This window comes from Coptis chinensis, chromosome 8 (assembly GCF_015680905.1).
Source record: "Coptis chinensis isolate HL-2020 chromosome 8, ASM1568090v1, whole genome shotgun sequence".
NCBI classification, from domain to species: Eukaryota; Viridiplantae; Streptophyta; class Magnoliopsida; order Ranunculales; family Ranunculaceae; genus Coptis; species Coptis chinensis.
Window position 1 is genome coordinate 5,879,839 of NC_141463.1, and position 25,479 is coordinate 5,905,317.

General features: G+C 42.3%; 1 protein-coding gene, 1 long non-coding RNA gene and 1 pseudogene across 2 annotated transcripts; all 3 read right to left on the minus strand.

Annotated features, from left to right (window-relative positions):
* Positions 1-14,106: 14,106 nt before the first annotated feature.
* LOC147479550 (uncharacterized) lies at positions 14,107-14,655 on the minus strand. Its single transcript, XM_086578444.1, has one exon. It carries the CDS (start codon positions 14,653-14,655, stop codon positions 14,107-14,109), a length of 549 nt encoding a protein of 182 aa, XP_086434570.1.
* Positions 14,656-17,452: 2,797 nt separating this feature from the next.
* Positions 17,453-17,965, minus strand: LOC147479551 (protein STRICTOSIDINE SYNTHASE-LIKE 2 pseudogene; annotated as a pseudogene).
* Positions 17,966-18,895: 930 nt separating this feature from the next.
* LOC147479552 (uncharacterized) lies at positions 18,896-22,685 on the minus strand. Its single transcript, XR_015205233.1, has 3 exons — positions 22,468-22,685; positions 20,589-20,684; positions 18,896-19,524 (listed from the first exon to the last, which is right to left on the minus strand). It is a non-coding gene; the product is annotated as an uncharacterized LOC147479552 (long non-coding RNA).
* Between the last annotated feature and the right edge of the window lie 2,794 nt (positions 22,686-25,479).

Consider the following 25,479-nt stretch of genomic DNA (forward strand, 5'->3'; position numbering starts at 1 on the left):
TGAATGTCGTAAAATACAATATCCCATATTTGACTCAACTGATTAATTTTTTCATAAAAGGGCTTCATTTGTGATGTTTGCCTTGGGCCCCACAATCTCAAGACTGCCTCTGGTTGTTACATACTTACATATGCAGGTCGAGATGGAGAATAGAATGGCAGATGAACCAAAGAGTTGTGATGCACGAACGCCCAGTATATGATGTATGTTGGAGTTATCCCTCACATGAGGAAGAATGAGAGAATCTGGTGGTGTTTGTGTGAAGAAGTTTGAGCGAGCGAATGCTCGAAAATGGTTTTGCCCAAGGTTCCCTTGGAGTGAAAAAGAAGATAGTTTTTTTTTTTCAACTTTTGTCCGAAACATGTCTACTGGACTTTCCTGAGTTTTTCGCTAAGGGCGCACGCGCACTCAAATTGGCCTTGCTGAGGGCGCGCACGCGTTCATGTTTGAAATCACAGAATTATATTTCTATAGTAACCGCAAAGCTGTTTTTTGGGAGTATAAAAACATAACTAGGTTTAACACAAAAAGTCACGAATTGAAACCCAATTTTGAGAGCTATCAAAATTGAGAGAAGAGAACCCTTGCAAAGAGAAAAGCTTGTAAGGATAGATGAGTAATCTAGTAAAGTGGAGAGACTTGAGAGTAGTGATTGTAATCTTCTTTCTCATACTTATAAAAAGATTAACTCTTGTGGAAGTAGGCATCATTAGCCGAACCACGTTACATCTTTGTGTTGTGGTATGATTTATATTTTCTTTGCAATATTATTTGTTTGTGATAGTTGTTTATAGAGTTGGGCATGTTAGGTTAGTTGTTGTGAAAGTTTAGATTTTTGTCTGGAGATTGTAGTTGGTCAAAGAGCAAGTTATCTTAGTAGTGGGGATCCCCAACAAGTGGTATCAGAGCCAGGTTAGATTAATCTAGGTTGTTATCCAAATTTTGTTCAGAAGGTGTTTGACAAAATTCCTGAGAGAATATTTGAGTTGAAATAACTTGTAGTGATGGACCATTCTATAAACACTCGCATGACTAGTCTGAAAAGAGCTAACTACACTATTTGGAAAGCCAAGATGGAAGACTTGCTATATTGCAAGGACTTGACAGAACCCATTGAGAATGGAAGAGTAAACCCGGAAGCGATTGTCGTGGCTGAGTAGACCAAGCTTGACAGAAAAGCAATTGGGTATATTCAACAGTGGATTGACGACAGTGTCTTCCACCATGTATCCCAAGAGACTACCGCTTTTGGCTTGTGGAAGAAACTCGAAGACCTTTATGAGAGGAAGTTGGCCGGAAACAAAGTGTTGCTCATTAAGAAGTTTGCTAACATGAAGTACAAAGAAGGTTCTTCAATGTCTGAGCATCTTAATGAAGTACAAAATACCATCAATCAGTTGCACTTGATGAAGATTAACATGGGTGACGAGGTTGAGGCTTTGTTTCTATTAAACTTTCTACCCGACAATTGGGAGACGTTAGCAGTTTCTCTTAACGGAGCTGCTAAGGATGGAGTTATTTCCATGGAGATGGCTACCAGGGCATTATTGAATGAGGAGACAAGAAGGGGTTCATGAAGCAGCTTCTCTCACTCAGAGATCCTTGTCACAGAGAAGCGGGGGAGAGGTAAGAGCAAAAAACCATCTCATTCTAGAGGTGATGACAGAAGCAAATCTAGGGGTAAAGCCATAACTCCTAAGGCAAAAAGATAATGTTACTATTGTGCCGCCAAGGGTCACTTCAGGTATGAGTGCAGAACACTGAAGAGGGATGAGAAGAATAACTGTGTACATGAAGACATGGTAAAGAGAAATGAAAACACAGGCCGAGATACTACCGCACTAGTAGACGATGATCTAGTGGGAATTATGTTAGATTGTGGTGAGTGTTGTGTTAGTACCTCATGCTAGGATACAGAGTGGGTGATAGATACAGGAACATCCTATCACATCACACCGCACAGGGGATTCTTCACTACCTACAGCTGTGGTGAATTCGGTGAGGTAAAGATGGGTAACAGTGGAGTCTCAAAGATTGTAGGCATTGGTGATGTTCATGTAGAAACCAATGTCGGCTACACCTTGACACTCAAGGATGTAAAACATGTCCCTGACATTCGGCTAAGCCTAATTTCCACTGAGAAGTTAGATGATGATGGCTTTCTAAACTCGTTTAGTAACGTGGTATGGAAACCGAAAGCGTAGATTCCATCAGAAGTAGCCAAAGGGAAGAAAACTTGCTCGCTTTACAAGACACAGGCTAATTTGTGTAAAGCAGAGTTAAATGCGGCACAAGAAAAAGCTTCCTCCGAACTATGACATAAGAGACTGTGTCATATGGGAGAGAAAGACATAGAAGTTCTTGCCAAACAAAAAGCCTTGCCAAACATTAAAGGTACGCATTTAAATAGATGCACTCATTGTTTAGTAGGAAAGCAACACAGAGTGTCTTTTCAAAGATTCCCGTCTCATAGAAAAGACAATATCCTTGAGCTTGTACACACAAACTTATATGGTCTGATAAGAGCCCAAAACTGTAGTTTAAACCCTTTAATACTATTTCTATTTAGCCAATTATGTTATTAATAATATAGGTTTTTTCACTAATTACGTGCTTTTGAGTATTTCAGGCTTCGGAGTTGAATAAATATCAATTCGTTACTAATTAGGTGTTAAAAGGAGCTAAAGTGATTGCTAGAGAAGTTCCATGAAGAAAGCCCAAGTTTAATAAAGAAAAAGCCCTTAAAAGCCCAAGTCAATTGGTTTTATAAAACCACTTCACTCAATTTTCTTTGCACCTTTAAGAAGATCGGTGATTTCCCATGTGTTGTTCCTCTATATAGCTTTGTATCTCCATGTCCATAGTTGTCCTCCATTTGTCATGCTTCACCGCTTCCTCAAAATACTTTGGATCGATGTTGCAAATAGAGCGAATGGACATTTGCATCTTCTTCTTCCGACTCCTCCGAAAGTCCTTCCCGATTACATAATCTCTCATCCACCAGGAGGCCCTTTGTGTCTTCCTTCTTGAGAACTAGATGAATCGCCTCTATTTTCAACATTTCTTCCTTCTTCGAACTAGATGAATCACTTCCATTTTCACCATTTTGAGGACTACCAACCGGGTTCAAAGACTTCTTCTTCTCCTTCATTCATTCACCTCCCTCATTCCGTTCCTTTGCGCCTCATTACCTTCACCATCCATTCCAAATCAACCATTATGTGTTCTTCATAACTACTATTCCACTCAAGACTTATTTTCCTCAAACCACGACATCTCTGCTAACTACAATCTTCCTTGCAACTGGATCATAGAGTCTATATCCCTTAGACTCTTCACTTACTCCCCAACAACACACAAGCAATGCTCTTTGCATCTAGCTTTTTCCTTCTCACATCATGAACATGCACATCGCCACACACATCCGAAAACTCAAAAGTACTCAACTGGGTCTACTTCCACTCCATGCTTCCTCGGTGTTTGATTCTTCACAACCAATGTAGGACTTCTATTGAGAACATGTATTGTCGGTTCGCGCCCGGCCGAGAAAGTGCCGGAATCCTTCTTTCGAGAAAACATGTATCGAACCATGTTCATCCGCAGTTCAATTTTTCTTTCCGCTTCGCCCGTTACTTGCGGAGTATAATGCTGCGATCAATTTGCACCTCTTGATGCCATGCTCGTGCGAGAATTCATTGAACTCAAGTGATGTGAACTCTCCTCCCTCGACCTGTTCTCAAACATTTTAATATATCCTCCTACTTCTTTCAACACAACTCTTAAAGCGTTTGAACATGCTTAATGCATCGGATTTTCTACTAAAAAATAAGTCCATTTTTTTCTAGTAAAGTCATCAATGAAGCATATGATGTACCTCTTCTTACTTGTTAGAGATGGGAGAGATGGGTCCGCAAAGATCTGCATGAACAAGTTGGAGCTTTTACGTGGCCCCTCCAAATGCTCTTCTTTGGGATTGGATCTACGTGTTGTTTTCCAATCATGCAGTTTGTACACACTGTTGTTGGAGTCTGACCGAGGTAACCCATGCACCATCTTCTTAAAGCTGAAGAGTTGTATCTACCAAATTCATGACCATGGGGATGACATGTCAAAAAAAGAGGTAACTTAGCAGAAACCCGAGGAGAGTGAGAGTCACGAGGATATATGGTACTTGAAGCGATGAGTGGGCCGGTTAGCGGTTATGGCGGTGAGGTGGAGATCATGGAATCGAGGAAGCGAGTTAAGCGGTTAGGGAGTATAAAGAGAGAGAGAGAAAAAGAAAGAAAAAAGAAAGAAAAAACCGAGAGAGAGAGAGAGAGGAAGAATTTTGTAAGATCGAGAGGAGGTTACATAGGGATTTCAAAGGTTGTAAAATCGATTATACATTTGGCGCCCGTCGTGGGGACACACGAAAGTGACCCACGGTTTAGAGACAAGAAGAAAGGGTTATAGGATGGCAACAATGACTAAGAAAGGGAGAGGGAGACCAAAAAAAAGTGAGGGAATCGATGAGGGAGAAGCTCACGAGTGTGGAGTTGGAAGAAACACGGAGGAAGTTCAAGGCAGCGGACGGAGACAACCGGACTCTTGCAGGAAGAAGTGGCGAGATTGAGGGAGGAGAATGAAGATCTTAGAAAGAAAGGGAAACTACACAAAGAGGGGGAGGGACTAGAGAGCGAGAATAGCGAGATGGGGAACAGTGAGAAGCGCCTCAAGGGCAAGAGGTGATCTGGAGGGGGCGGTCCTGGCTGGAGGTGATCAGGCGATGATTGAAAAGGATAGAGAAATAAGTCGGGACGGAAAAAAAAAAAAGGGGCGGTGAGGAAGGTAGTAGGCGGACTTAATGAATCGCTAACGGATTCTATTTGGAATTCGAGGTGCCGAAGAGGTTTGTGAACCGAGGTTCGGCGATATGACGGGAAGGGTGATCCCCCGGACCACTTACACCATTTTAGGCGGCCGAGATGCCATTTGTGGCAAGAAGTAAGTATGGCGGACTCCGCCGCATGATGTTTCCGCTAGTCGAAAGGGGAGCGGATTGGTATTACCGATTGACGCCGTCGTATGATATAAAGAAGTTCGAGGATTTGGAGCGGGCATTCGTGGACCATTTCATTCATCGAGAAGCGGAGAATAGTGGATATCGCGGACCTCTTTAATGTCAAAACGAAATCCGCCCGAAGGGAGGGAATTTTTGTGTAGGTTCAAGGAGGAGGAGACGCTGAAATTTGGATGAGCACACCGCCAGATAATAGCATTCCGGCATGGGTTGAAGCGAGGGTACTAGAGTCCATGAATCACGTGTCCAAAATCGAAGTCCGCGGCGTTACATGACCGTATCCAAAGGTCGAGAAATACATACGATATGAGGATATATTGCGAGAACCGCTAAAGGAGCCTAGGAAGGCGGAGAAATCGGTGCATAGTGTAGGACGAGCGACCGGAAAGCGAGAGGAAAGGCTCGCCCGTGAAGTGGGATCTTACGGGGGAAGAGACACACACAAAGTCGAGAGAGGTCGAGACATAGCGAGGAGAGACACTTCATGAGAAAACCATACCGCGATATAGCGACAACTCCTTTGAACAAAACTTTAGAGGAGATATTGCCGTTAATCAAAGGGATGCAGTATTTTGAAGGTCCGAGAAGCACGCCTAGAGCTGGAAGAGAAGCCGTTTTTTGCGTACCACGGATCGAAACCACGTAACGAACCAATGAGTGTTTCGCTTTGCGATTGGTTGGTAGAGAATGATAGAAAAGGGTTCTTTGAGAGTTCATCGGGGAGGCACATCCGGTCAAAGAAAGCCAACCGTAGCGAGGATCCTAGGAACCATCAATGTCATCTTCGATTGGGAAACATTAGGAAGGAATGCTCGCGGGACAAAGTCGGGGAGGGCGTCCGGCTACAAACAGATAAATGAGGTTCGAAAGCATTCGCGACCCGGTTCGAGGGGCCACGGAGGGATGGTAGGATAGAATTCTCACCAAAGGATCGGAAGGCGGTAATCTCTCCCCACGAGGATCTACCGGTGATAACAATTGCGATTGGGTAATTACATGGTGAAGAGGGGTGTTAATAGATTGCGGGCTTCGGTTGATTTTGTTGTTTAAGCGGTGCTATGGAGGAAATGAATATTGAGAAGAAACAATTGAAGCCTCCGGACCAATCTGTTTGGATTCAACGGTAGCATGACCGAACCCATATGGGAACTGGAGCTACGATAAGAATCGCAGGTCGGTAGCGGTGTTCACCCGTTTCATGGTTGTGGACTCCACATCGCAATTCAATGCCATCTTGGGAAGGAGATGGATTCCGCGAGATGAAGGCAATTCCATCCACCTACTATCAAGTGATCCGTTTCCGACTAAAGGGAGGAATGTCGCGAGATAAGAGGAGACCAAGCGCGGCTCAAAGAATACACCGGTGGTGGTTCGAGAGTTGATTCGGCGCAACGACATGAGGCGGAAAAGAGGCGGACCGCAGGCGTAGCAATCCACGATCGCGATAGCAGGCCCGTGAGTTGCCGATTAGGGGCGAAGACAATGGATGAGGTGGGGACAGTGAGCGTAAATCTTGGAGAGGGGCGGGCGGTGTCTATGGGGGGCGATTTATCGGAGATTGGAAAGCAAAGTTGACCGCCTTTGTTGATTGAGAACAACGATGTGTTCGAGATGGTCCGTGGAGGATCCGGTGGGGATGGATCCAGAATTTGCTTATCCGTACGAGTTGCATATGAGAGGGGCCAAGCCCATCCGGCAAAAATGAGAGGCTTAAAAGCGCGGTAGATGCGAGGGATACGGGAGGAGATACATAGGTTGAAAGCGGCGGGGATTATTAGCGAATGCAAATTGCGGAATGGCTCTCCAACATTGTCGCGGTTCCAAAAAGAATGGGAAAGTAAGAAATGTGTCGACTTCACGGATGTCAATTTACAATGTCAAAAGATTGTTACCCAATGCCGCGGATAGACGAGTTGGTGGATCGGGTTTGCGGAGTTCAAGTTCTTTTCTTTCATGGGCGATCTATGGGATACAATCGGTGTTCATGTATGTCGGACCAAGACAAAACCGCGTTTATAGTAGAGGGGAATTTCTTGTTATACCGAATGCCTTCGGCTTGAAGAACGCCGGGGCTACCTTTCAGAGGATAGGTGAGAAGATGTTTGAGAGCAAGATCAGAAGGGGAATGGAAATCTACATAGATGACATGGTGGAAAAGAGTATGACCGAGGAGGAACATCTGGAGGGATTGAAGGAGACGTTTGCAATATTACGGACATACAAAGCGATGTTGAACCCTGACAAATGCACCTTTGGGGTGACGTCGGGAAAGTTCTTGGGTTACATCGTCACATACCGCGGAATAGAAGCAAATCCGGACCAGATCAGGGCTTTGGTAGAGATGCAATCACCCCAGGATGTGAAAGAGGTCCAGAGGTTGGCAGGAAGAATCGCGGCTCTCAACAGAGATTCATTTCAAAATCCTCGGACAAGTGTAGACCTCTGTACCTGCTCTTGCGGAAAACAACGGACTTCCAATGGACCGAGGCGTGTGAAAAAGCTTTCCAGGAGTTAAAGGTTTATTTGGGAAGAGCCCCTATCTTGTCGCGACCAGGGCAAGGAGAAAAAGCAGTATCGTACTTGGGGGGTGCCGGAGCACGCAATCACTCCGTGTTGATAAGGGTGGTGGACAAGATAGAGGGCGGTGTATTTTGAGCAAAACCATGTTAGATGCGTAAACCGGATATAGCGGGGATCGAGAAATTCGCCTCGGCGTTGGTTTTCGGCTTTGAAACTAAAACCGTGCCGACGCCACTCGGTAGTGGTGGTGACAAATTTACCACTCAAAACAGGCCCCGAAAGCGGAAAAGTCGGGGAAGAATGTTGAAGTGGGCGGTAGTCTTTGAGTTCATACGACATAGAGTACCGTGGGGACGGCGAGAGAAGGCGAGGCTATGGCGTAATTCTGGCAGAATTCACCGAGGACCACATGGGGAGAGAGGGAAATGGTTATGGAACGAGAGGGCGATCCTAGTCATGACCCATTCGACCCTTGGGATATGAGAAACGGGTGGAGGGTCTTTGCGGATGGATCCGCGACCGACACCGAAGCGGGATCGGGTGGTGTTGGTTACCGGAGAACAACCGATTAGAATTATCGATGAAGTTGGGGTTCGCTTGAACAATGAATCAGTATGAGGCGGTGATAGCGGGGTTGGAAATGGCGGCGATCTCGGGGTGAATGAATTTGCGGTGTATTCAGATTCCAATTTGGTAATATGTCAAATGAGCGGAGAGTTTGCGGCCGGTGCCCCGGGATGGCAAAATATTTAGAGGTATTACAGAGAAAGGCTAACAAGTTTACTCGAGATCAAGTTAAGCCCACGGGCGCGGTGAGAACCGACATCACCGTCGCGTTAGCATATGTTCTTGGCGGTGCTACCGAGGCGAGGGCGAAGCCGTCGAAATTAGGGTCTTTGAACAAACCAAAGCACGTCGAAGGGTGAAAACAGTTTTGGGAGTCACCGAGAATGAGGCAGGTGGAGGGAACCCATAAAAGAGTTTCCTTGCGGGTCGAGATCGAGGACAAAGCGGGAGAGAAAAGAATGGAACAGTGTCTCAAAGATACACTCGATAGATGGTGACTTATCTGACCTTAATGTCATTGGACCGTTATTGAAATGCATCCGGGCTTAAACAGCGAAAGAGGTCTTGAGTGAGATTCATGAGGGGATTGTGGGAGTCATTACGCCGGTAGGGCGACGGCACATCGATTATTATCTCAAAGGGTATTTTTGGCGCATTATGAAGCCGGGACGAACGGAGTATGCCAAGAGGTGTGAAATGCCAAAAATTCTCACCGCGATACATGCTCCTGCCGAAGTCTTTGCATAAGGTATTCAGCCCTGGCCTTTCGCCATGTGGTATTTCGATATCGTTGGACGCTCCCTTGGCGGTGGCAAACGAAGGTTCGTGGTTGGCCTTGACGGATTATTTCACCAAATGGGTTGAGGGTGTAGCGGGCGGCGAGGTTAAGGAGGAGCAAGTCAAAGAAATTCCTGGGGAAAATATAATTTGCCGATTTGGGCGACGCCGAGATACCATAATCGCGGACAACGGTACTTCTCAATTCTTTGGGGGCAAAGTACGCGAATTCCTCCAAGCATTCAAGGTGAAGCAAGGATTCTCAGCTCCTTACAATCCGGAGGGAATGGTGAGGCGAGAATCCTCTAACAAGACAATAATGGATAATTTGAAGAAGTTAGAAGATCGAAAGGGGCGGGCGGGGCGAAGTTGAATCAAAGTCTTATGGCGCGTGCCGAACAACACCACGAACTTCCACTCAAGAGTCGCCATTTGCCATGGCCTATGGAGTGGGCGGTGATTCCCGTAGAGATGGTGGAGGCGACAACGAGAACCGAGCCGTAGAGGGAGGAGTCAATGAAGTTATTTTAGCTGCGGACCGAACCTTACGGAGGAAAGGAGGGATATGGCGGCGCGATCAAGTTGGAAGAGTACCAGGAGATTGCAGAGGCAAGATTATGACAAGAGGGTGAAGCCACGGCAGTTCAGTTGGGGACCGCGTTCGAGAAGAAAGTAACCCAGCGGCCGCCGAAAAGAGAAGGATGGAAAGTTATTCTAACCGGGAGGGGGGCCACCGTGGTCGGAAGCGGCGGTAGGGACCTATCGGTTACGATCACTCACGGCGGGGAGGACATCGCGAGACCTTGGAACATAAGAATGTTGAAGAAATTTTATGAGTGATGCTTTGTACGTTTTATTTTAATTAAAGACAAGCTCGGAATCAACAGAGATTCTCATCTAAGTGTATGATGATGATGTTATGTGTCACCCATGCCGTCATCGAATCAAAGGTGCAATCGAGACCAAAGAATTTGGCGGTGTAATGGCCGTGAACACTCAAACCAACCAGGGGCAAACCGAAGGCGCCTTAACAAGCCTCCGGCTGTAGAGGCAGCCGAGGGGACGAGCCCTTCGTGGACGATGAGGTCCAAAACAAGCGGGGGGCAAAGCGCCCCCAAAGAGCCTCACGGCTGAGAGAGATAACGGAGGGGACGAGGCCCTTCGTGGACGATGAGTCCGGGTCCGAACCAACCTGGGGGCAACCGAAGCGCCTAAAGAAGAGAGCCTCACCTGGCCGAGAGATAACGGAGGGGACGAGCCCTTCGCGGACGGCGAGGTCCGAAACCAAGCTGGGGGGCAAACTAAGCCTGCCCCAAATAGCCCCACTGCCGCCGAGCGGTGAGATGGGAAGCCATCCAGCGGATGCGTGGTCCGTCGAAACAAATTTTGGGCGGGACCGGGCGGCCCCAAAACAAATTGTCACTGACAGCTAAGCATAATATAGTTGAGCTACTTGGAAAAACTTTTCCCCAAAAATATCTAGATACATCGAGATTGGCAAAGGTTTGAGCCACCGGGAACACCCGAAATACGGCACGATAATATCCGAACACCAAGTAAAGAACAAGTATATTACAAAGATATTGAGATATAAAACAAAGGGTTGAACTCGATCACGCTCCTCGCGGGTGCGGGGAGTAGAGGTGTCCCGGGCATCTCTTCAGCAGGGTGCCTTCTTGGATATGTTCACTACCTCATCGGTGGCCCACGGTGCGGGCTCCTTGTCGACAGCCCGGAGGAGGAGGTAGGTGGCGGATCGGCTGCTGGGTCAAGGGCGTGAGGCGGCGAGGAAGAAGTCTCCGGCCGGCGGCTTCAGCCATCGACGACGGGTTCTCTAGCGATTTTCTTTTCGCTGAAGAGCGGAAGCCCGGTCGAGGCACGCCGAGGATTGGTCAAGGGTGGTTTCTTGCGGCGGCCTCCATTCTTTTGCCTTCTCACTAGTCGGTTTAGCCTGAAGGTCCGCTATTTGTGACGGAGAGCCCCTTCGGTGACCTTATTGTCGTTGTGTGCCTTGAGGGCAGCGATCACGAGAGTCATCGCGTTCTTTCTCCGGCTTTGGCATATTTTGCCTTCCGGCCGCCCCGCCCATGGATCTCGCTTCACCGTCTCCGGGGGTATCCAAGGTGTTAGTCAATCCCGGATGACGAAGCCTATATCCGTGCTCACGGTGAACACGAGAGGAGTTAGAGGTGACACAAAGTAACGATGCAAGGCAAGAAAATCAAGATGAGACTCACCTTCTCCCACCCCCAGCAGATGGCGCCAGCGGTGGCCGAAGAACGTTCCCGAAGTCACCGTGAGGCTTGATCTCGTGGAAGATGGGATGAGAAGAACAGAGGCAGCCACCGCTGCATTGTCTAAAGCGGAGTCTCTAGTGGTGACGGCAGGCATCCGGCGCCTTGAACTTCGGGATGCTGGGATTTCGAGCCCAACGGCGCGGATCCTTACCATGACGGCGCTGATGGGACCAACGGCCATGGGGCCCGACCCGGCCATGGGGCGGATGGGGCGGCAGGAGGGAGGTGTTTCCCGCAGTTCTACACCTCTTGGCGGGTGGCCTGCTTGGCCTGAGTCGGTCTGCTCATCTTCGATCCCGTCCCACAATTTGAGTTTGTTGACATCCATGTTCGGGTGGGGGAGGAGAGTCGGAGACTGCAAAATCGTCCTCCCAATCAGCAAGGGAAGAATATGAGCGGGGACACCCTTTGGGGTGGATTGGTCTGGAGCAGCGGTAGAAGGTTTCTTGGTCCATGCAGCAGAGGCTCTAAGGGCCTCGGCTTGTGAATGAGAGATCTTTTGGTGTAGCTCTCTTCTTAGTCTTGGGGGAAGGTTTGGGCAATCTCTCTTTAGGTGGAGGCGACGATAGAAAGGGCCTTGATACGGGCGAAGTCTTTGAGGGTTGGGTCGAGAAGGGGCCGGAGTGGCTTTTCGGGATCAATGCCTAGAAGGCGACTGGTCGCTTTCCCGGATCGCTGGAGTTCGAAAGATTGCGGAGTAGACACCGTTGTAAAGTTGTGAATGAGAATCGGGCCTCCAACCTGTGACAAAGAAAGTTAGCGGCAAGGTCAAAGACGGATAAGAATGAATACAAGGACACACCAACTGCTCAGATACACTTACCGCTCCTGAGAAAGTGTAAGTGCCTTAGAGAAACCTCAGAAGGGATGTCCGCTGACAGAAAGTTCCCGGACACATACAAAGGGTAATGGTGCCACACTTTATCAGAGGTGGTGATGTGAAGAATGAAAGATTTCTTTTAGGTGGGCGACTACAAAAAGGATTGATAGCCTACAGCGCCAAACTTGGTACTCTTTTTGATGAAGTAATGGGCAATGACATCGCGGAGTTTGATCTGGGGAGAGTTGGTTTTGTTGTAAAAGTTGGCAGCGTACATGACACGCCAAAAATTGCCAATGCCTTGACATGGCGGAATGTTGAAGTGATTGCATACTTCTACGTCAAGCAAAGACGAGGGGAACCTTAAGCGGCTACTATTTGCCCAATCCGGTAACGACCGGGCTCCCCGCCGGTTCTACAAGATGGGGAAAATGAGTTATGCCCGACACATGCTCTAACAAAGACATCATCCGGGATGCCATAAAAGCGGCTTTGGCTGCGTCTAGGTTGGGTCCGCGGTAGTGTGAGGGGGGTGGGGAAGCTTAAACGATCTCCCGAGGTAGAAGGGATAGCGGCGGGGCTTGTCGCGCCCTTGGAGGTGGGGAGAAGCCCCGATCCGTCGGATGATGGTGTTACTAGATCTAGAGGGTGGGGTCTCCGATCGATCGACGGACGACGTAGAGTTCGAGGACTCGAAGCGGACATGATATTCGAGAGTGGGGCGAGGCAAAGAAGAGGGATTTCCAAAAATCGATCAAGATAAAGATATCCCACAGCCTAATGGGCGGGAAAAGAGATGAACGATGATCGAACTAAATAAAAACCAAGAATGGAAAAGAGGGAAGAGGAAGGAGAGCAAACCCGACCTTCAATGTTTGCAAGCAAGGAAGAGAAAGCACAAATGACGGAGACAAAGAACGGTAAGAGAACCACCGAGGAAGATGCTAACAAGAAGAATGGAACAATTAGAGCAGAGGAAGAGGAAGAAGAGAGAGGTCTTTGAGGTTAGAGAATGAAAGATGGAAGAATAATGGGAAAGATGAAGGGTTTGAGGGTTTGAGCCGGATTCGAGGCATCGGGGGTAACCAAGTAATATTGGGGAGGGTAAAATCCAAAGGCCAAGAGAAATGGTCCGGAGGACGGGAAGCCCACGTGGATATCGAAGAACGAGGTGTCGGTCCGCGAGTAATCATGACGCTGTCTGAGGCATGCTACGCGGCGTGAGAGAACAGAGCAAGCATCGCGTGTCCGGTTGAGAGATAGCACGCGATGCCGTTGAGAAAAACACACGCGATATCATTAAAAAGTAGGGGCCGCGGATCGATAAATTTGAGAATATCTCGGACCCCCAAACGAAGTTCTTCACGAGGTTCGAGGGGCCGAGAGGGGGCATTTGTATCTACCAAATTCATGACCATGGGGATGACATGTCTCAAAGACCGAGGTAACTTAAGAAACCAGAGAGTGAGAGTACAGGATATAGGCCGCGGTACTTGAGGCAGTAGTGGACGGTTAGCGGTTATGAACTGGTGAGGTGGAGATCGTGGAATCAGGAAGCAGTTAGCGGTTAGGGAGTATAAGAGAGGAGAGAGAGAGAAAAGAAGAGAAAAGAAGAAAAAACTGAGAGAGAGAGAGAGAGGAAAGAGGCTGTAAGATCAGAGGTTACATAGGGATTTCAAAGGTTGTAAAATCTGATTATACAAGAGTCATCAACCCCTTATAGCTTAAATGTCTGTAACGACAATGCCATAAGTGTGTCATATCATGTGTGGAGATGTAGAAGCAAGTCGGCTTTTGTGATAGTGATTTGTCCAAAGAATACAAACATCGATTTAGCGACATCTCTACCGTATTATGAGTCCTTTCTCGGATGATAAATCTTGAGCATTCCATGTTGGATGAGAATCGCCAACCCTTTTTCTTGTAGTTGACCAATGCTCAATAGATTGTTCTTTAGTTTAGGCACAAAAATACTTCACTAACAACATGTAAACCCACTTACTTTCAATCTCACAGCGCCTTTTCCTAACACATCCATCCTTTGTGTTATTTCCTAGTTTTACCGTTTATTCGAAGTCCTCATTCAGATCAGTGAATGAACTCTTGTCACCACACATGTGGTTACTACAGCCAGAGTCTAAGAACCAGACATCTCCCCTTCGAGCACCGTTCATCTCCACATATGACATGAGCAACATCTCTTCTTCTTCTCCTAGTTCAGCATAGTTAGCTTCCTTAGCCCAGCTTGGACATTCAGATTGAAAGTGTCCAAGCTTGTGGCATTTAAAGCATTCCACTGTTGCTTTGTTGTAGACTGTTGCTTTGTTATAGGGCTGGCGTCTACTACTTCCGCTTCCTCTGTACACACCTCGACCCCGTCCTCTTGCACCAAATTTATCGTCATAACTGATTTTGAGTGCTTGTTCTTCTCCTGTATGTCGCTGGAATTTTTGTTCATGAACAATTAGAGAACTCTGCAGCTCATCAATGGAAAGGTGATCGATGTCTTTGGACTCCTCAATCGAGCAAACAATATAATTGAACTTCTCATTCAGTGATCTGAGAATTTTCTCCACTACTGTGACATCTTGCATTTGCTCCCCATATGTTCTCATTTTGTTGGCCACTGACAAAACTCTTGAAAAATACTCAGAGATCGACTCCTTCTCCAGTCTTCATCTCAAGGATTTCAAACTCTCTGCGGAGAGCTTGAAGATGTGACCTCTTGACCCTAGCACTCCCTTCATACTTCTTTTTCATAGACTCCCAAATATGTTTGGAAGTTGTCTTCACAAGAATGGTCTCCAATATCGTCCGATCTATAGCCTGAAAGAGAAAGTTTTTCACTTTCAGATCTTTCGATTTCAATTCTTCTAGTCCCTTCTTCGTCGTAAGGCATGCACTCAAGACAGATCCATTTGTGGCTCCTCATAGCCGGTCTCCACTAGCCTCCATAATTCCTTAGATCGTAGGAAATTCTCCATCAACATGCTCCAATGGTCATAGTGACCATCAAAGCCGAGGAATGGATGGCTGCATAAAACTCCCCTTCGGGTAGTCATCTTCTCTGCTGCTGCAAGAACGTCAAAGACTCTGCTGCTTTGATTTTTGTGATGCCCAATAGTGGCTCCGATACCACAATGTTAAGAACAAATGTTCAAGTAGTAGTTAACAGTTCTGGTAATGACTTACTTGTTATTAAAGAATCTTAGGCTTATAAATAACCTGTTACAATCTTAACAGAATGAGACAAATCAGAAAACACTACTCAACTATCCTAAAGACTAGGACTTATTCAAACAGACTACAAAGACACGTTCTCTTCAGTTTTGTGGGTTCACTTCATCAGGTGCTGTGTTTATGCCCTGTGCTTGTCACCTAGAGAAGGATGGTTATCCTCTAATTCGACGTTGTTTGAAATTCGAACCTCCAGACCATGTTGTGAGTTATTCAAGTTATGGGTCAGTACTTGGGTAGATATGGTGCATCGTGCATGGGTGTAACTTATATGAACTTTCATCTAAGCTTGTTCAAACACTAAGATCTCTTCCTATTTGTGCAGCTGAGTTGATATTAGTCGTGCACAGGACCATTAAAGGCCTTTCATCCCTTTTAGGGACCCTTTTCAGATGATTTTTCCCAAGACTCTTATCTTTCTCCGCGGCTTTTGGGTATTAATAAATTCATTCGAGGAAACCATTGCTGAAAAGTTGAATCATCTTGTGTCGAAAGACAAGAATGATGTTCTAAACTTATCAGTTCCCTGTTCCTGAGTGGGACCAGAACTGATGGATGTATATTTGGATAAAATTGTGAGGCTTCTTGATATCTGCATTGCCTCCAGCTTTTAGCCATGTGACATAGCGCCAACTGTTGCTTATGTAAAGAAGTTACAGTACCTTTTTGGCATTAAAAGAAATTTTTGGCTCAAAGGAAATGAGACGACTCTTTCTTGAACTCTATCACACCCATTCTCTTCACGTCCAAGTAGGAGGTTTGATGCTCATACGATTCATGAATTGTCCATTCGAATTAGATCCAGGATTGGACAAACTATTCACTGACAAAAAAAAAATCTATTTCTGAATTGAGGCGAGCCCACCCGGTTGGAAAGAAGAATGGAGAAGCTGACTTGGAATAATACAAGCTGTGTTTGATTCTGTGGAGGCTGAGACGTTTATCTTTTCCTTTTTGGATTTGGGATATGAGATGGAGTGACTTTCAGAACAGCTGGATCTTCTTCTGAAGGAGGTCAGAGGATTTTTTTAAGAATGTTTTTATTTGGACGCACAATGCTTCGCTTTGCAATCTTAGATTTCATGGTTCGATATCTGACCCAAAGCAAACAGAATAATGGCAAAGAGGCTTTTGTCCACTGGAACGAATAGTGCCCCTCGTACAAAGCCTATACTTATTTTGTTCTCTTCTTCGTTTTTCTTCGTCATTTTTCTATTCAATGAAAGGTGGGTTTTAATTTGATAATTGATAAACATGTCAGTTTCTGTTATGCATCTATGTTATAAGTTGTTTTACGTAGTAATATACCTGTATGTTTTTGCATGTAGTGTAACTATGTTATGGATAATCTATTTTGATTCTCAACTGACCCTATGCATGGGACAAAAACATTTAAGCCTCTCACAAATGTACTTTCTACCCTTGATACCCTTGATGCCTAGGCATTGCTGAAGGTGCTATGTTCTTGGCCTTGAGCACGCCCTGAACGATCTTGTTTCTCCTGTATCTTGCATATAATTAGTACATTTGTTACCACTCACCAATTAGTTCTGTAGATTTATGCCAGAAATATGATACGAATAATTACAATTGTGTTGTATAGCCACTTAAGGAACGAAACAATACATGAAGCAATGTCAATTAACGAACAATACATGCAATGTTACTTTGTCCTTTTGTTGTTGTTGTTGCTGTTGTTTTTGTTGTTGAATAAAAGAAGAAAGAAAACATGCCAAGGAAGGAAAAACTTATCATCAGGTAATATGGATGGAGGATGTAAAACTTTGATCCACAATAAAGTAAATAGTGTAAACAATTGATCTATGTCTTAGTCGCCAAGTTGCAGAACTACAAATAAATATTCCAACAAAATTTAAACCGTAAAAGTGCTAACGAAAGGTACGACATTGGATCCTACCCAGAACATTCCATTCTTTTCCTCAAGCTCTGTGACTGATTCTAGAAGCCCGTTGCCATGCAGGGCCTCAACAATTCTACCTTCCTCGTCAAGCCGAACACCAATGGTTTCACCAGAATTGAATGAAGGGGTTGACCTTCCGTTGTTAAGCGCGACCCAAAATTCTCCAGCTGCGTTCCTCTTAATATTATCAGGTGCTCCAGGAACTTGACTAAAGAATTCCGTCATTGTAGCTCTTGGGCCACTAAGCCAATGTCTCATAACCCGATTAGCCCCGTCGCCTCGGCGAGAATATAGTCATTGTTCTTGCTTAGGACGACTCCATTGGCAAACTTTAGTCTACTCTGCAGCACAGTGACCTCTCCTGTTTGTGGATCATACTTCATTAATCTACCTGTACTGTCTCCACTTGAGGTGACGCCAAAGTGGTCCATTCTGGTGAATCTGGTGCTGCTATCCGTGAAGTACAAAACTCCAGTATCTGGATGTATGTCCAAATTATTGGTGAATTTAAAAGGTACACCCTCGGCACTGGAAACAAGTCGAGTCGCGGCACCACCATTCCTTCCAACCCTCACAATACCAAAATAGGCATCTGCAATGTACAGATCACAGGTCTGCTTGTTGAATTTGATTCCCAAGGGTCTCCCGCATATACGTTCAAGTGCTGGATATCTGTTACCATCGCACAATGCCCTCACTCTGTACTGCCCAGTGTATGCAAATTCTCTCCAAAACCCACCACGCCTCCCACTTGAAAATCCGACCATCTGAAACACTTGTGTATGGACCTTCTCCGTTGCAGTCGAAATCCAAACTCTCAGGTCCAGTGACACCAGGAGGTAGTTGGTGGTATTGGTATGAAGAATAATAAGGTTGGGTTATAGGATAGGCTGAAACTGTGAATAATGATAACGCAGAACTAACTATTACGATTAAAAACAAAGAGATTGAGAGATTACTACTTACTAATGAACCGGAGGAGGAGAAGAAAGTGGCCATGGTTTTATTGGTTTGCTCTAGAATTGAATTGAATGCCATGGTGTGGGAATTTTGCTTCTATTTATAAGCACGAAGCCATCCATAGCGATTCCTTTCTCAAAGAGAACTTGGAGTCCTGATTCTTCTTGAGGTTAGCTTTAATTATGAGTTCAACTCTGAATACAAATCGAACTTGTTTCCCGCTCTTTCCAGGGTAGTTTAAGAAACACCATTTAAAATGTTTGGTGTTAGCCTCCATGGTCTATAAATTCGATATAGCCAAAAGCAAGGTTGTGGACTTATGGTACAGTGGTACACCGTACATGAGTCGTGTATTCAGTATTCACTACAAGCTGATTTGAATTACAGATAATGGGCCGAATGTTGTGATTACAGCAGTGTTCTAAAAACGCTAGGGGTAGTCGGAAGGTGGTAGAGCCCTAGGCCTTCTAGGCAATGCCTAGACGGGCTATGCAGTTTTTTTCTAATATACATAGTAATACACACCTATACTACAAAAAAATAAAGAAAATCATTTACCATAACTTAAAATATATATAGTAATACTAATGTCTTTAGGTTTCTTAAAAACAAAGTTAATATATATAATTACTCAATATAATTTGTTTAATGTTCACAAAAAAAAACATATATTCCTATAAGACATGTCAACTTTAACATGTGTAGTTGCAGTTTTTGACTTAATTGAATAATTTTTAATTATATTAATATGAGCTCTTATGGTCAACACAGTACATATTTTTATTTAGATACTTTAGTAGGATTTTTTTTTAATAAAAAAAATATAGCTAATTGTTAATGATGTTATTATATCCAATTGATCTACATCTCTAGTGGCCATGCTTATTGGTATAGTTTTTTAAATCATGGAATATGTCTAGAAACTTGACAATGGTATATGTATTTTGCAAAATAGACCTCTTTAATTAAATATATTGCATACAAAGACACAATATATGGTTAAGGAGCTACTTAATGCTTACAATTTGCAAGCAATGCAGCTTGTACAACTATGACTCCCACCAAATATCACCTTCAATAAACTTCATTAAAGATGTGTCTACTATTTGTACAGATAAAAGTAAAAGACTTTGATGAAATAAAATACACAACAATACAATATTAACCAAATGTGCATTAAGTTAAACCCACTCAATTTCCACAATCCACTTGTATTCGATGGACTATAAGGTTGGTGGTACCTTGTTGTCAATTCAATGCAAACACCTTATACTAATTTCTCTTGGGCATTCTTGACTGAGACGTGTGTTTGATGTAACAGGGTGAATACCCATTCCAATATATGCATTAGCTAGGTGTTGCAGTCCTGTGGAAAAGAATAATGTTAGACTTTAGGAGGCTAAATTTCTCATCTAGGATTATCGGGAAAAAAAGAGCAATTTAACATCGCTTGACTTTAAGCTCGATCAAGTCGACTCAGCTTAGTGAAATTTCCACTACTTGAAAGTACTTATAAAAACAGATCTAGCCATCAACAATAGTGTTGTCTTTGTTCCTAGCCATCAACTTAGTCAAATCTCAAAAAGTTTGCACTACAATAACTGTTTTTTGTTCCCAGTTGATTCGAAAATTGTATCGATTTCAAATACCATAAGAATTCTATAATTCATAGATTTTTTTCCCGGCTTTCTTGAGAAGAGTCCTAGGGATTCTTATTGTATTGTGAAAAAGAGATGCAAATGTGTACCTTTAGTCCCGAATTAGGTATGGGGATTGTGAAAACCTATTTATGCTACCTTTGAAAAAATTTTGGTTCTACATGACACCACTCATGAAACCATTTAATCCAACAATGGAGGATGAGTAACGACAACAACACAAAAATGAAATCCTTTCAACAAATTAGTTAGCATATACGATAAAAAAAACACATTCATTCCATTTCAAAATCTATAAAGAAAAGAAAATGACCCCTTATCTTGAAACCACTATTGTGGAAGTCACAAACATACCTATAAAAAAAGGAAAATAAAAAAAGTCCGACTTCAAATGGTGAAGAGTGACTACAATGAATACACACAAATCATTCCCGAACCAAAAATTAGTTTCATAGACATGTTGCCATTGCTAGCTTCTTATATACCTCCGGTCCATATAATATTCTACTACTCAAAAAACCCTAGCAAGAATCATTAACACCTACCATGCTAGCCACTACTTCCTCCACGAACAAATTCTAACTAAATCAGGGCAAACCATTATGCTTATATGATGACCCTCAATGCAATTAAAATTGAAAACGTGCTAACAAAGAAAACAAAAGTACTTCCTACCATTTTCTTGGATACATGCGATATAAAAACAAAGTCAAAACATTTGCAATTAATTTAGGATCATAACCCTATTCATCAATAATAGGTTGGTGCTAACCTCGACCAAACACGGTATGTCAGCACTCAATGCATGAACACTTCGCAATTGTAATCTTAAGCGCATACATAAACTATTATTCTTAAAGATGTGGACCTGAAAGTATAAGATTCAACAAAAGTTTAGAATGAACATCCACACACAAAAAAATGCTAAACCACAAACACACGAAGTACAAAATTGGTCATATTATGAATAAACAAATTCATTCTTCAACCATATATGAACCACATAAAACAAACTAATATAAATGACACCCAAATGCCTTAACCCCCACTAAGCTATATGTATATTAGAAAAATAACATATTGAGATAAGGAACATGAGTATTTCTATTCAATATTATCAGGTGAAAGGGAATACCTGGAGCTCTAGGCTCCCCAAATTGTGTTTTTGATAACAATTTGCCTACGGAGACCAACCGGTTTAAACATGAAACAATGGCCACTACAATTATTAGGAGATGAGATCGAGTATCCCTTGTACAACAACAATCCTCTCCTATTATCTTCCTGCTCACCCCGCTTAAGCTATTATTGTTTTAAGGTTACCACCCCATGCTTTGTGTTGCCCGCCTCTACTTAGGTAGTATCGCTTATATGTTTGCCAACCTTTTCAACTACCAACTTGCCTCTCATGAATACACAATTCAGTATGCAAACATGACCACTATATACTATGGCAACCCAAAGGGCATAGTTCTTTTAGTTTAAACCATACTATTTTGCAAATAGATATAATTAAGAAAAATCGACCCATGTAGAAACAACCACGACAAACCATGGAAAGTATAGTCTTAAGCATCTTTGGAAAAGAAAAATAAATATGAAACATAACAAAGTCTATGTAAGGATCAAACAACTGCCGGTTGCAAGACTTTGAGTGTATGTGTGATTGGAACAATTAAAATTAGAAATAGGATGCCCATACCATTTCTATGGAATAAAATAAAACCTAGAAGCCTATGTTTTCTTACAATGCTTCTTGTCTCGTTTTAAGGCTCACTCAACCGACTTCTTGTGTTTTGTGTTCTTTTACGGCTCTTTCCTAAATATATGAAGTCAAAGCAATAAATTAAGGAGGAACATCTAAAATTAATGTCATTTTTCACTTTTGCTTTTTTTTTCCAAATCTTTTGGTAAAGTAAAGGCTATATAGTATGTAATTTTTTCATGAGTAGTATACCTTGTTTAGAAAAAACCAAAGTTTAGAAAAATACTACAAAAATAAAAAGAAAAAGAAAAACATAATTAAGAAATCAGAACTTAAAACGAGAGCAAGTATGACACTTCACCCCAAAGAAATCTGAGATCCATGAGAACTGATGAAGTGGGATAAAGGCGTCTTCAACTCAAACAAAGTACAGTAAGAAACGAAATTATATAGTCCAATTCATGCCAACGAAACATTAAAAATCTACCGAGCTTAGTCCTTTCAGAAAGAAAAAATAAAAGAAACAGAAAATTAGTAGTTTAGTAACTATGCAAGGGCTTGTAACATGTGTTTTGAATTTATTATCCTTGATAATGGTACTTTTCAAGCTAACACTATAAACTCATTCCCAATTCATATTGTCTTCTACTCAGTCACCTACACCATCAACATTCATAACTACTCTGAAAATTAGCATGTACTAATTTTTTTAGCTAGATCAAATAATTGCTTATGGATAGTGATGTAAAATAATTCGTCATTATCACTATCTGAACAATGATGATAAAGATATTCTTAATAGATAAATTCAAACATACACGATCTAATAAAATTTCATGTGATGTAAGCAAGATACCTCGACAAACGATAGGAACAAAATCGCAAACTACATATTCAAAATTGATATGGCAAAACAATACAACAAAAACTCTATTTAATATCAAACCTGGGTGGATATAATTATTTGCCATGGAGAGAATACCAACACCAGTATGTTTCAACTTGGGTTTTATCTCATCTTCAAATTTCGAACCATATATTGATTCGCCACCACGACCTATACCAGTAGGATCTCCACCTTGCACAACAAAATCCTCAATAATGCGGTGGAATTTGACATTGTCGTAATAACCTCTTTGAGATAGCTCAATAAAGTTTCTACAAGTTCTTGGAGCATGTTTGTAGTACAACTCGATAGTGAATGGATTCATGGAAGTTTCTAGTGTGACCTCAGGTGGTCCACCTTCTACACATGTTGACTGTACTCAATCCCAACGTGTTAAGATCCAGTCCACAAATGCATGGTTCTGCTAGAGTATAAGTTGACCAACAATGGATGACCTCTTAAGCTTATCAATAGTATCTACACAATGTAGCACTTGTACTAAAATAAATAGCATAATACGAAAAAAAAAATGGAAAAATACAATTGGTAAAGTACACACTTTTATATCAAAAAAAAGAGAGAATGGGTTAGAGTAGTTAGTTAGGCAACTAAATTGATGCATATTTCATCGAGTCGTTGCTTGAAAAATTGTCCCTATGTAACATTTTAGAAAGACATGTAATAAAAGGATGAATCATAGTCCAAATTGCACAAAGTCTGTATATAATAATTGAAGATCAATTTCATCAAATTGATACTAATCAAAGCAAAGGAAGGACTCAAAGACACCATAGTGCTAACCCACAATGATCGCAAATCAAGAAGAGAGAAAGCACAAGTGCTAGTATTCAACACAAACTAATTAGCCCATCTCTCATTTCTCTCTACCTTTCTCTTTCTTTCCTTAAGTTTCTAGTTCCAACCAAACCTCAAAAGTAAAAGGCATTTGATTTCTTGTGTTTTTCTACCAATTTTGTTCCTAATTAAACATACAGTTATGTCTCTTTTACTTCTTGTTGTTCTTATCTTTCCCCTATCTAGCTATTTAGGTAACTTCTCTTAGCATATTTCTTTCTCACGTAGTGCTACATCAAATTATGGCAAAGTGGAAGAAAAAGTATTCGGCATTCGGCCCACAAACCACAAAAATAATAAAAATCACATGAATCGCAACCAATATGCACCCAAAAAAAATATATTAAAATGTCAGCCCAAAAGTTATGTGCAATGTAGGAACAAAAATACCCAAATCTATCTGTACACCAGGTTCCCCAGAAAATCGTGTTCAAACATAAAGGCTTATGTTTCTTCCAGAACATCACTACGCATACCAAAAGCAATGGACAGAGGTGACAAATTGCCATAGTGATTTAATCTTCGATGTACAATATAATCCAAGGACTTCCCTGATGTAACTCTCCTTTGCTCCATTAGAACTAAAATTGTTCGGTAAAGGGAATAATGAAATTCCTACTTAATTGGAACAACAAAAAATATAAAAAGGATCAATCATGGAAACCCGTACATCGAAAAATAGTTTTCACATTTTATAGTTATGTACTATCTTGAAACTCATTAGAATTTAGAAAGAGCTATGTACCAAAGAAATTCTGAAATTTGGACGAAAATAAAACAAAATCACAATAATTATATCAAATCCCATAATATTGAACTACTTAAATTTAGGGAATACTTTCGCAATTCGTACCTTTTGAAGACCTTTCATGAGATGGTTCTGACAAGTAACTTTTGGAAATCAAGAACAGATGGAATATCTCACTAAACATGAGAGTGATTGTGTAGAGACTTATATTTATAGTGGGAGAGTTAAGAGACTCCATTAGAGGCGTTTTCGGTTTTCAAGTCAATAAAGAAGAAGTGAATAGAGATTAGAGAGGGAGTTACGGCAAAGAGAGTTTAATTGCCCAAGAAGTTCGTGGGTCTTTAAAATTGGGCGTCGGGGTTTCTTTTCTAAAATACATGTTTTACTCTTATCCAAGCCCAAGCCCAAGCCGTTCATCTCACTTGAATCCTCCATCATATCTTAGGCCTAAATCCTAATACAATCTTGGCCACCCATTTTTGGAGAAGGCAGTGGGAGAGATGAACAATTTTGGGGCTTTAAACTTGACCTCACCAACTGACCATAGTAATTAGATGGAAAGCATTAAGGGTTCAAAATATATTGTTTGAGAGAAAACTTTTAGATTTCAAAAGCCATTCAATTCATCCACCCAAAAAAATTCCATTGTATTATGGTGGAAATGGACGTTTCAAAATTTCTTAAATGGTGTAGAAATTTAAATATAACTATTAATACAACTGTATTTTTTTAGTAATTGATTAACTTTTTTTAATACAATCCTTAAAAGCACTTAATAAATATCATTAATACTTTTAAATGGCATTGAATAGGAGTTTCAAAATGTTCTAGATTGTACATCTGTCCCAATCTAACTCAGATCCCCACGCGATCCCGATCTCTCTTTGTCTAGCCATTGTGCTTTATTCTAGCCATTGTGCTTTATTATAATAGATGTGATATTCTTCTTTTCTTTTTTATGAATAATACCTACCTAAAATAACATTCCATTGGTTAAGAAAAACTGAAGTGATTAATTTTTCTTCCTATAAACGTTTATGGGTTTAGTCCATTTGTCTATTATTGCAATATAGAGAACCTTACAAACCATTCCCAAGAGTATGATAACTCGAGTGAAGTTATGCATGCATATTCTTATAGCTAATAGAAATATTGTTTCAACTATTCTGTACTGTAATTTGCTATGCTACTATTATAATGAAGTGTTTCTAAGTTTTGATAAAAGAGAAAAATAGAAATAGGCCTACTCGATAGTAGGAAGGGGGTTCCTGAAAACCCGACTAGCTATCAATATACTGTAGAGATTTCAGTTACATGCCAAATATGACTTCACGTGGTTCAAGAAATTGATGACAAGCTTATGTCATATTAGTGTGCCAGGGAGGCTTGCACACTGCTTGTGCATAATGTTTTGCAGTTTTGTTCAAGCACTTTGGTTTGTCGTTCAATTATTCTTCCTTGTGATATTC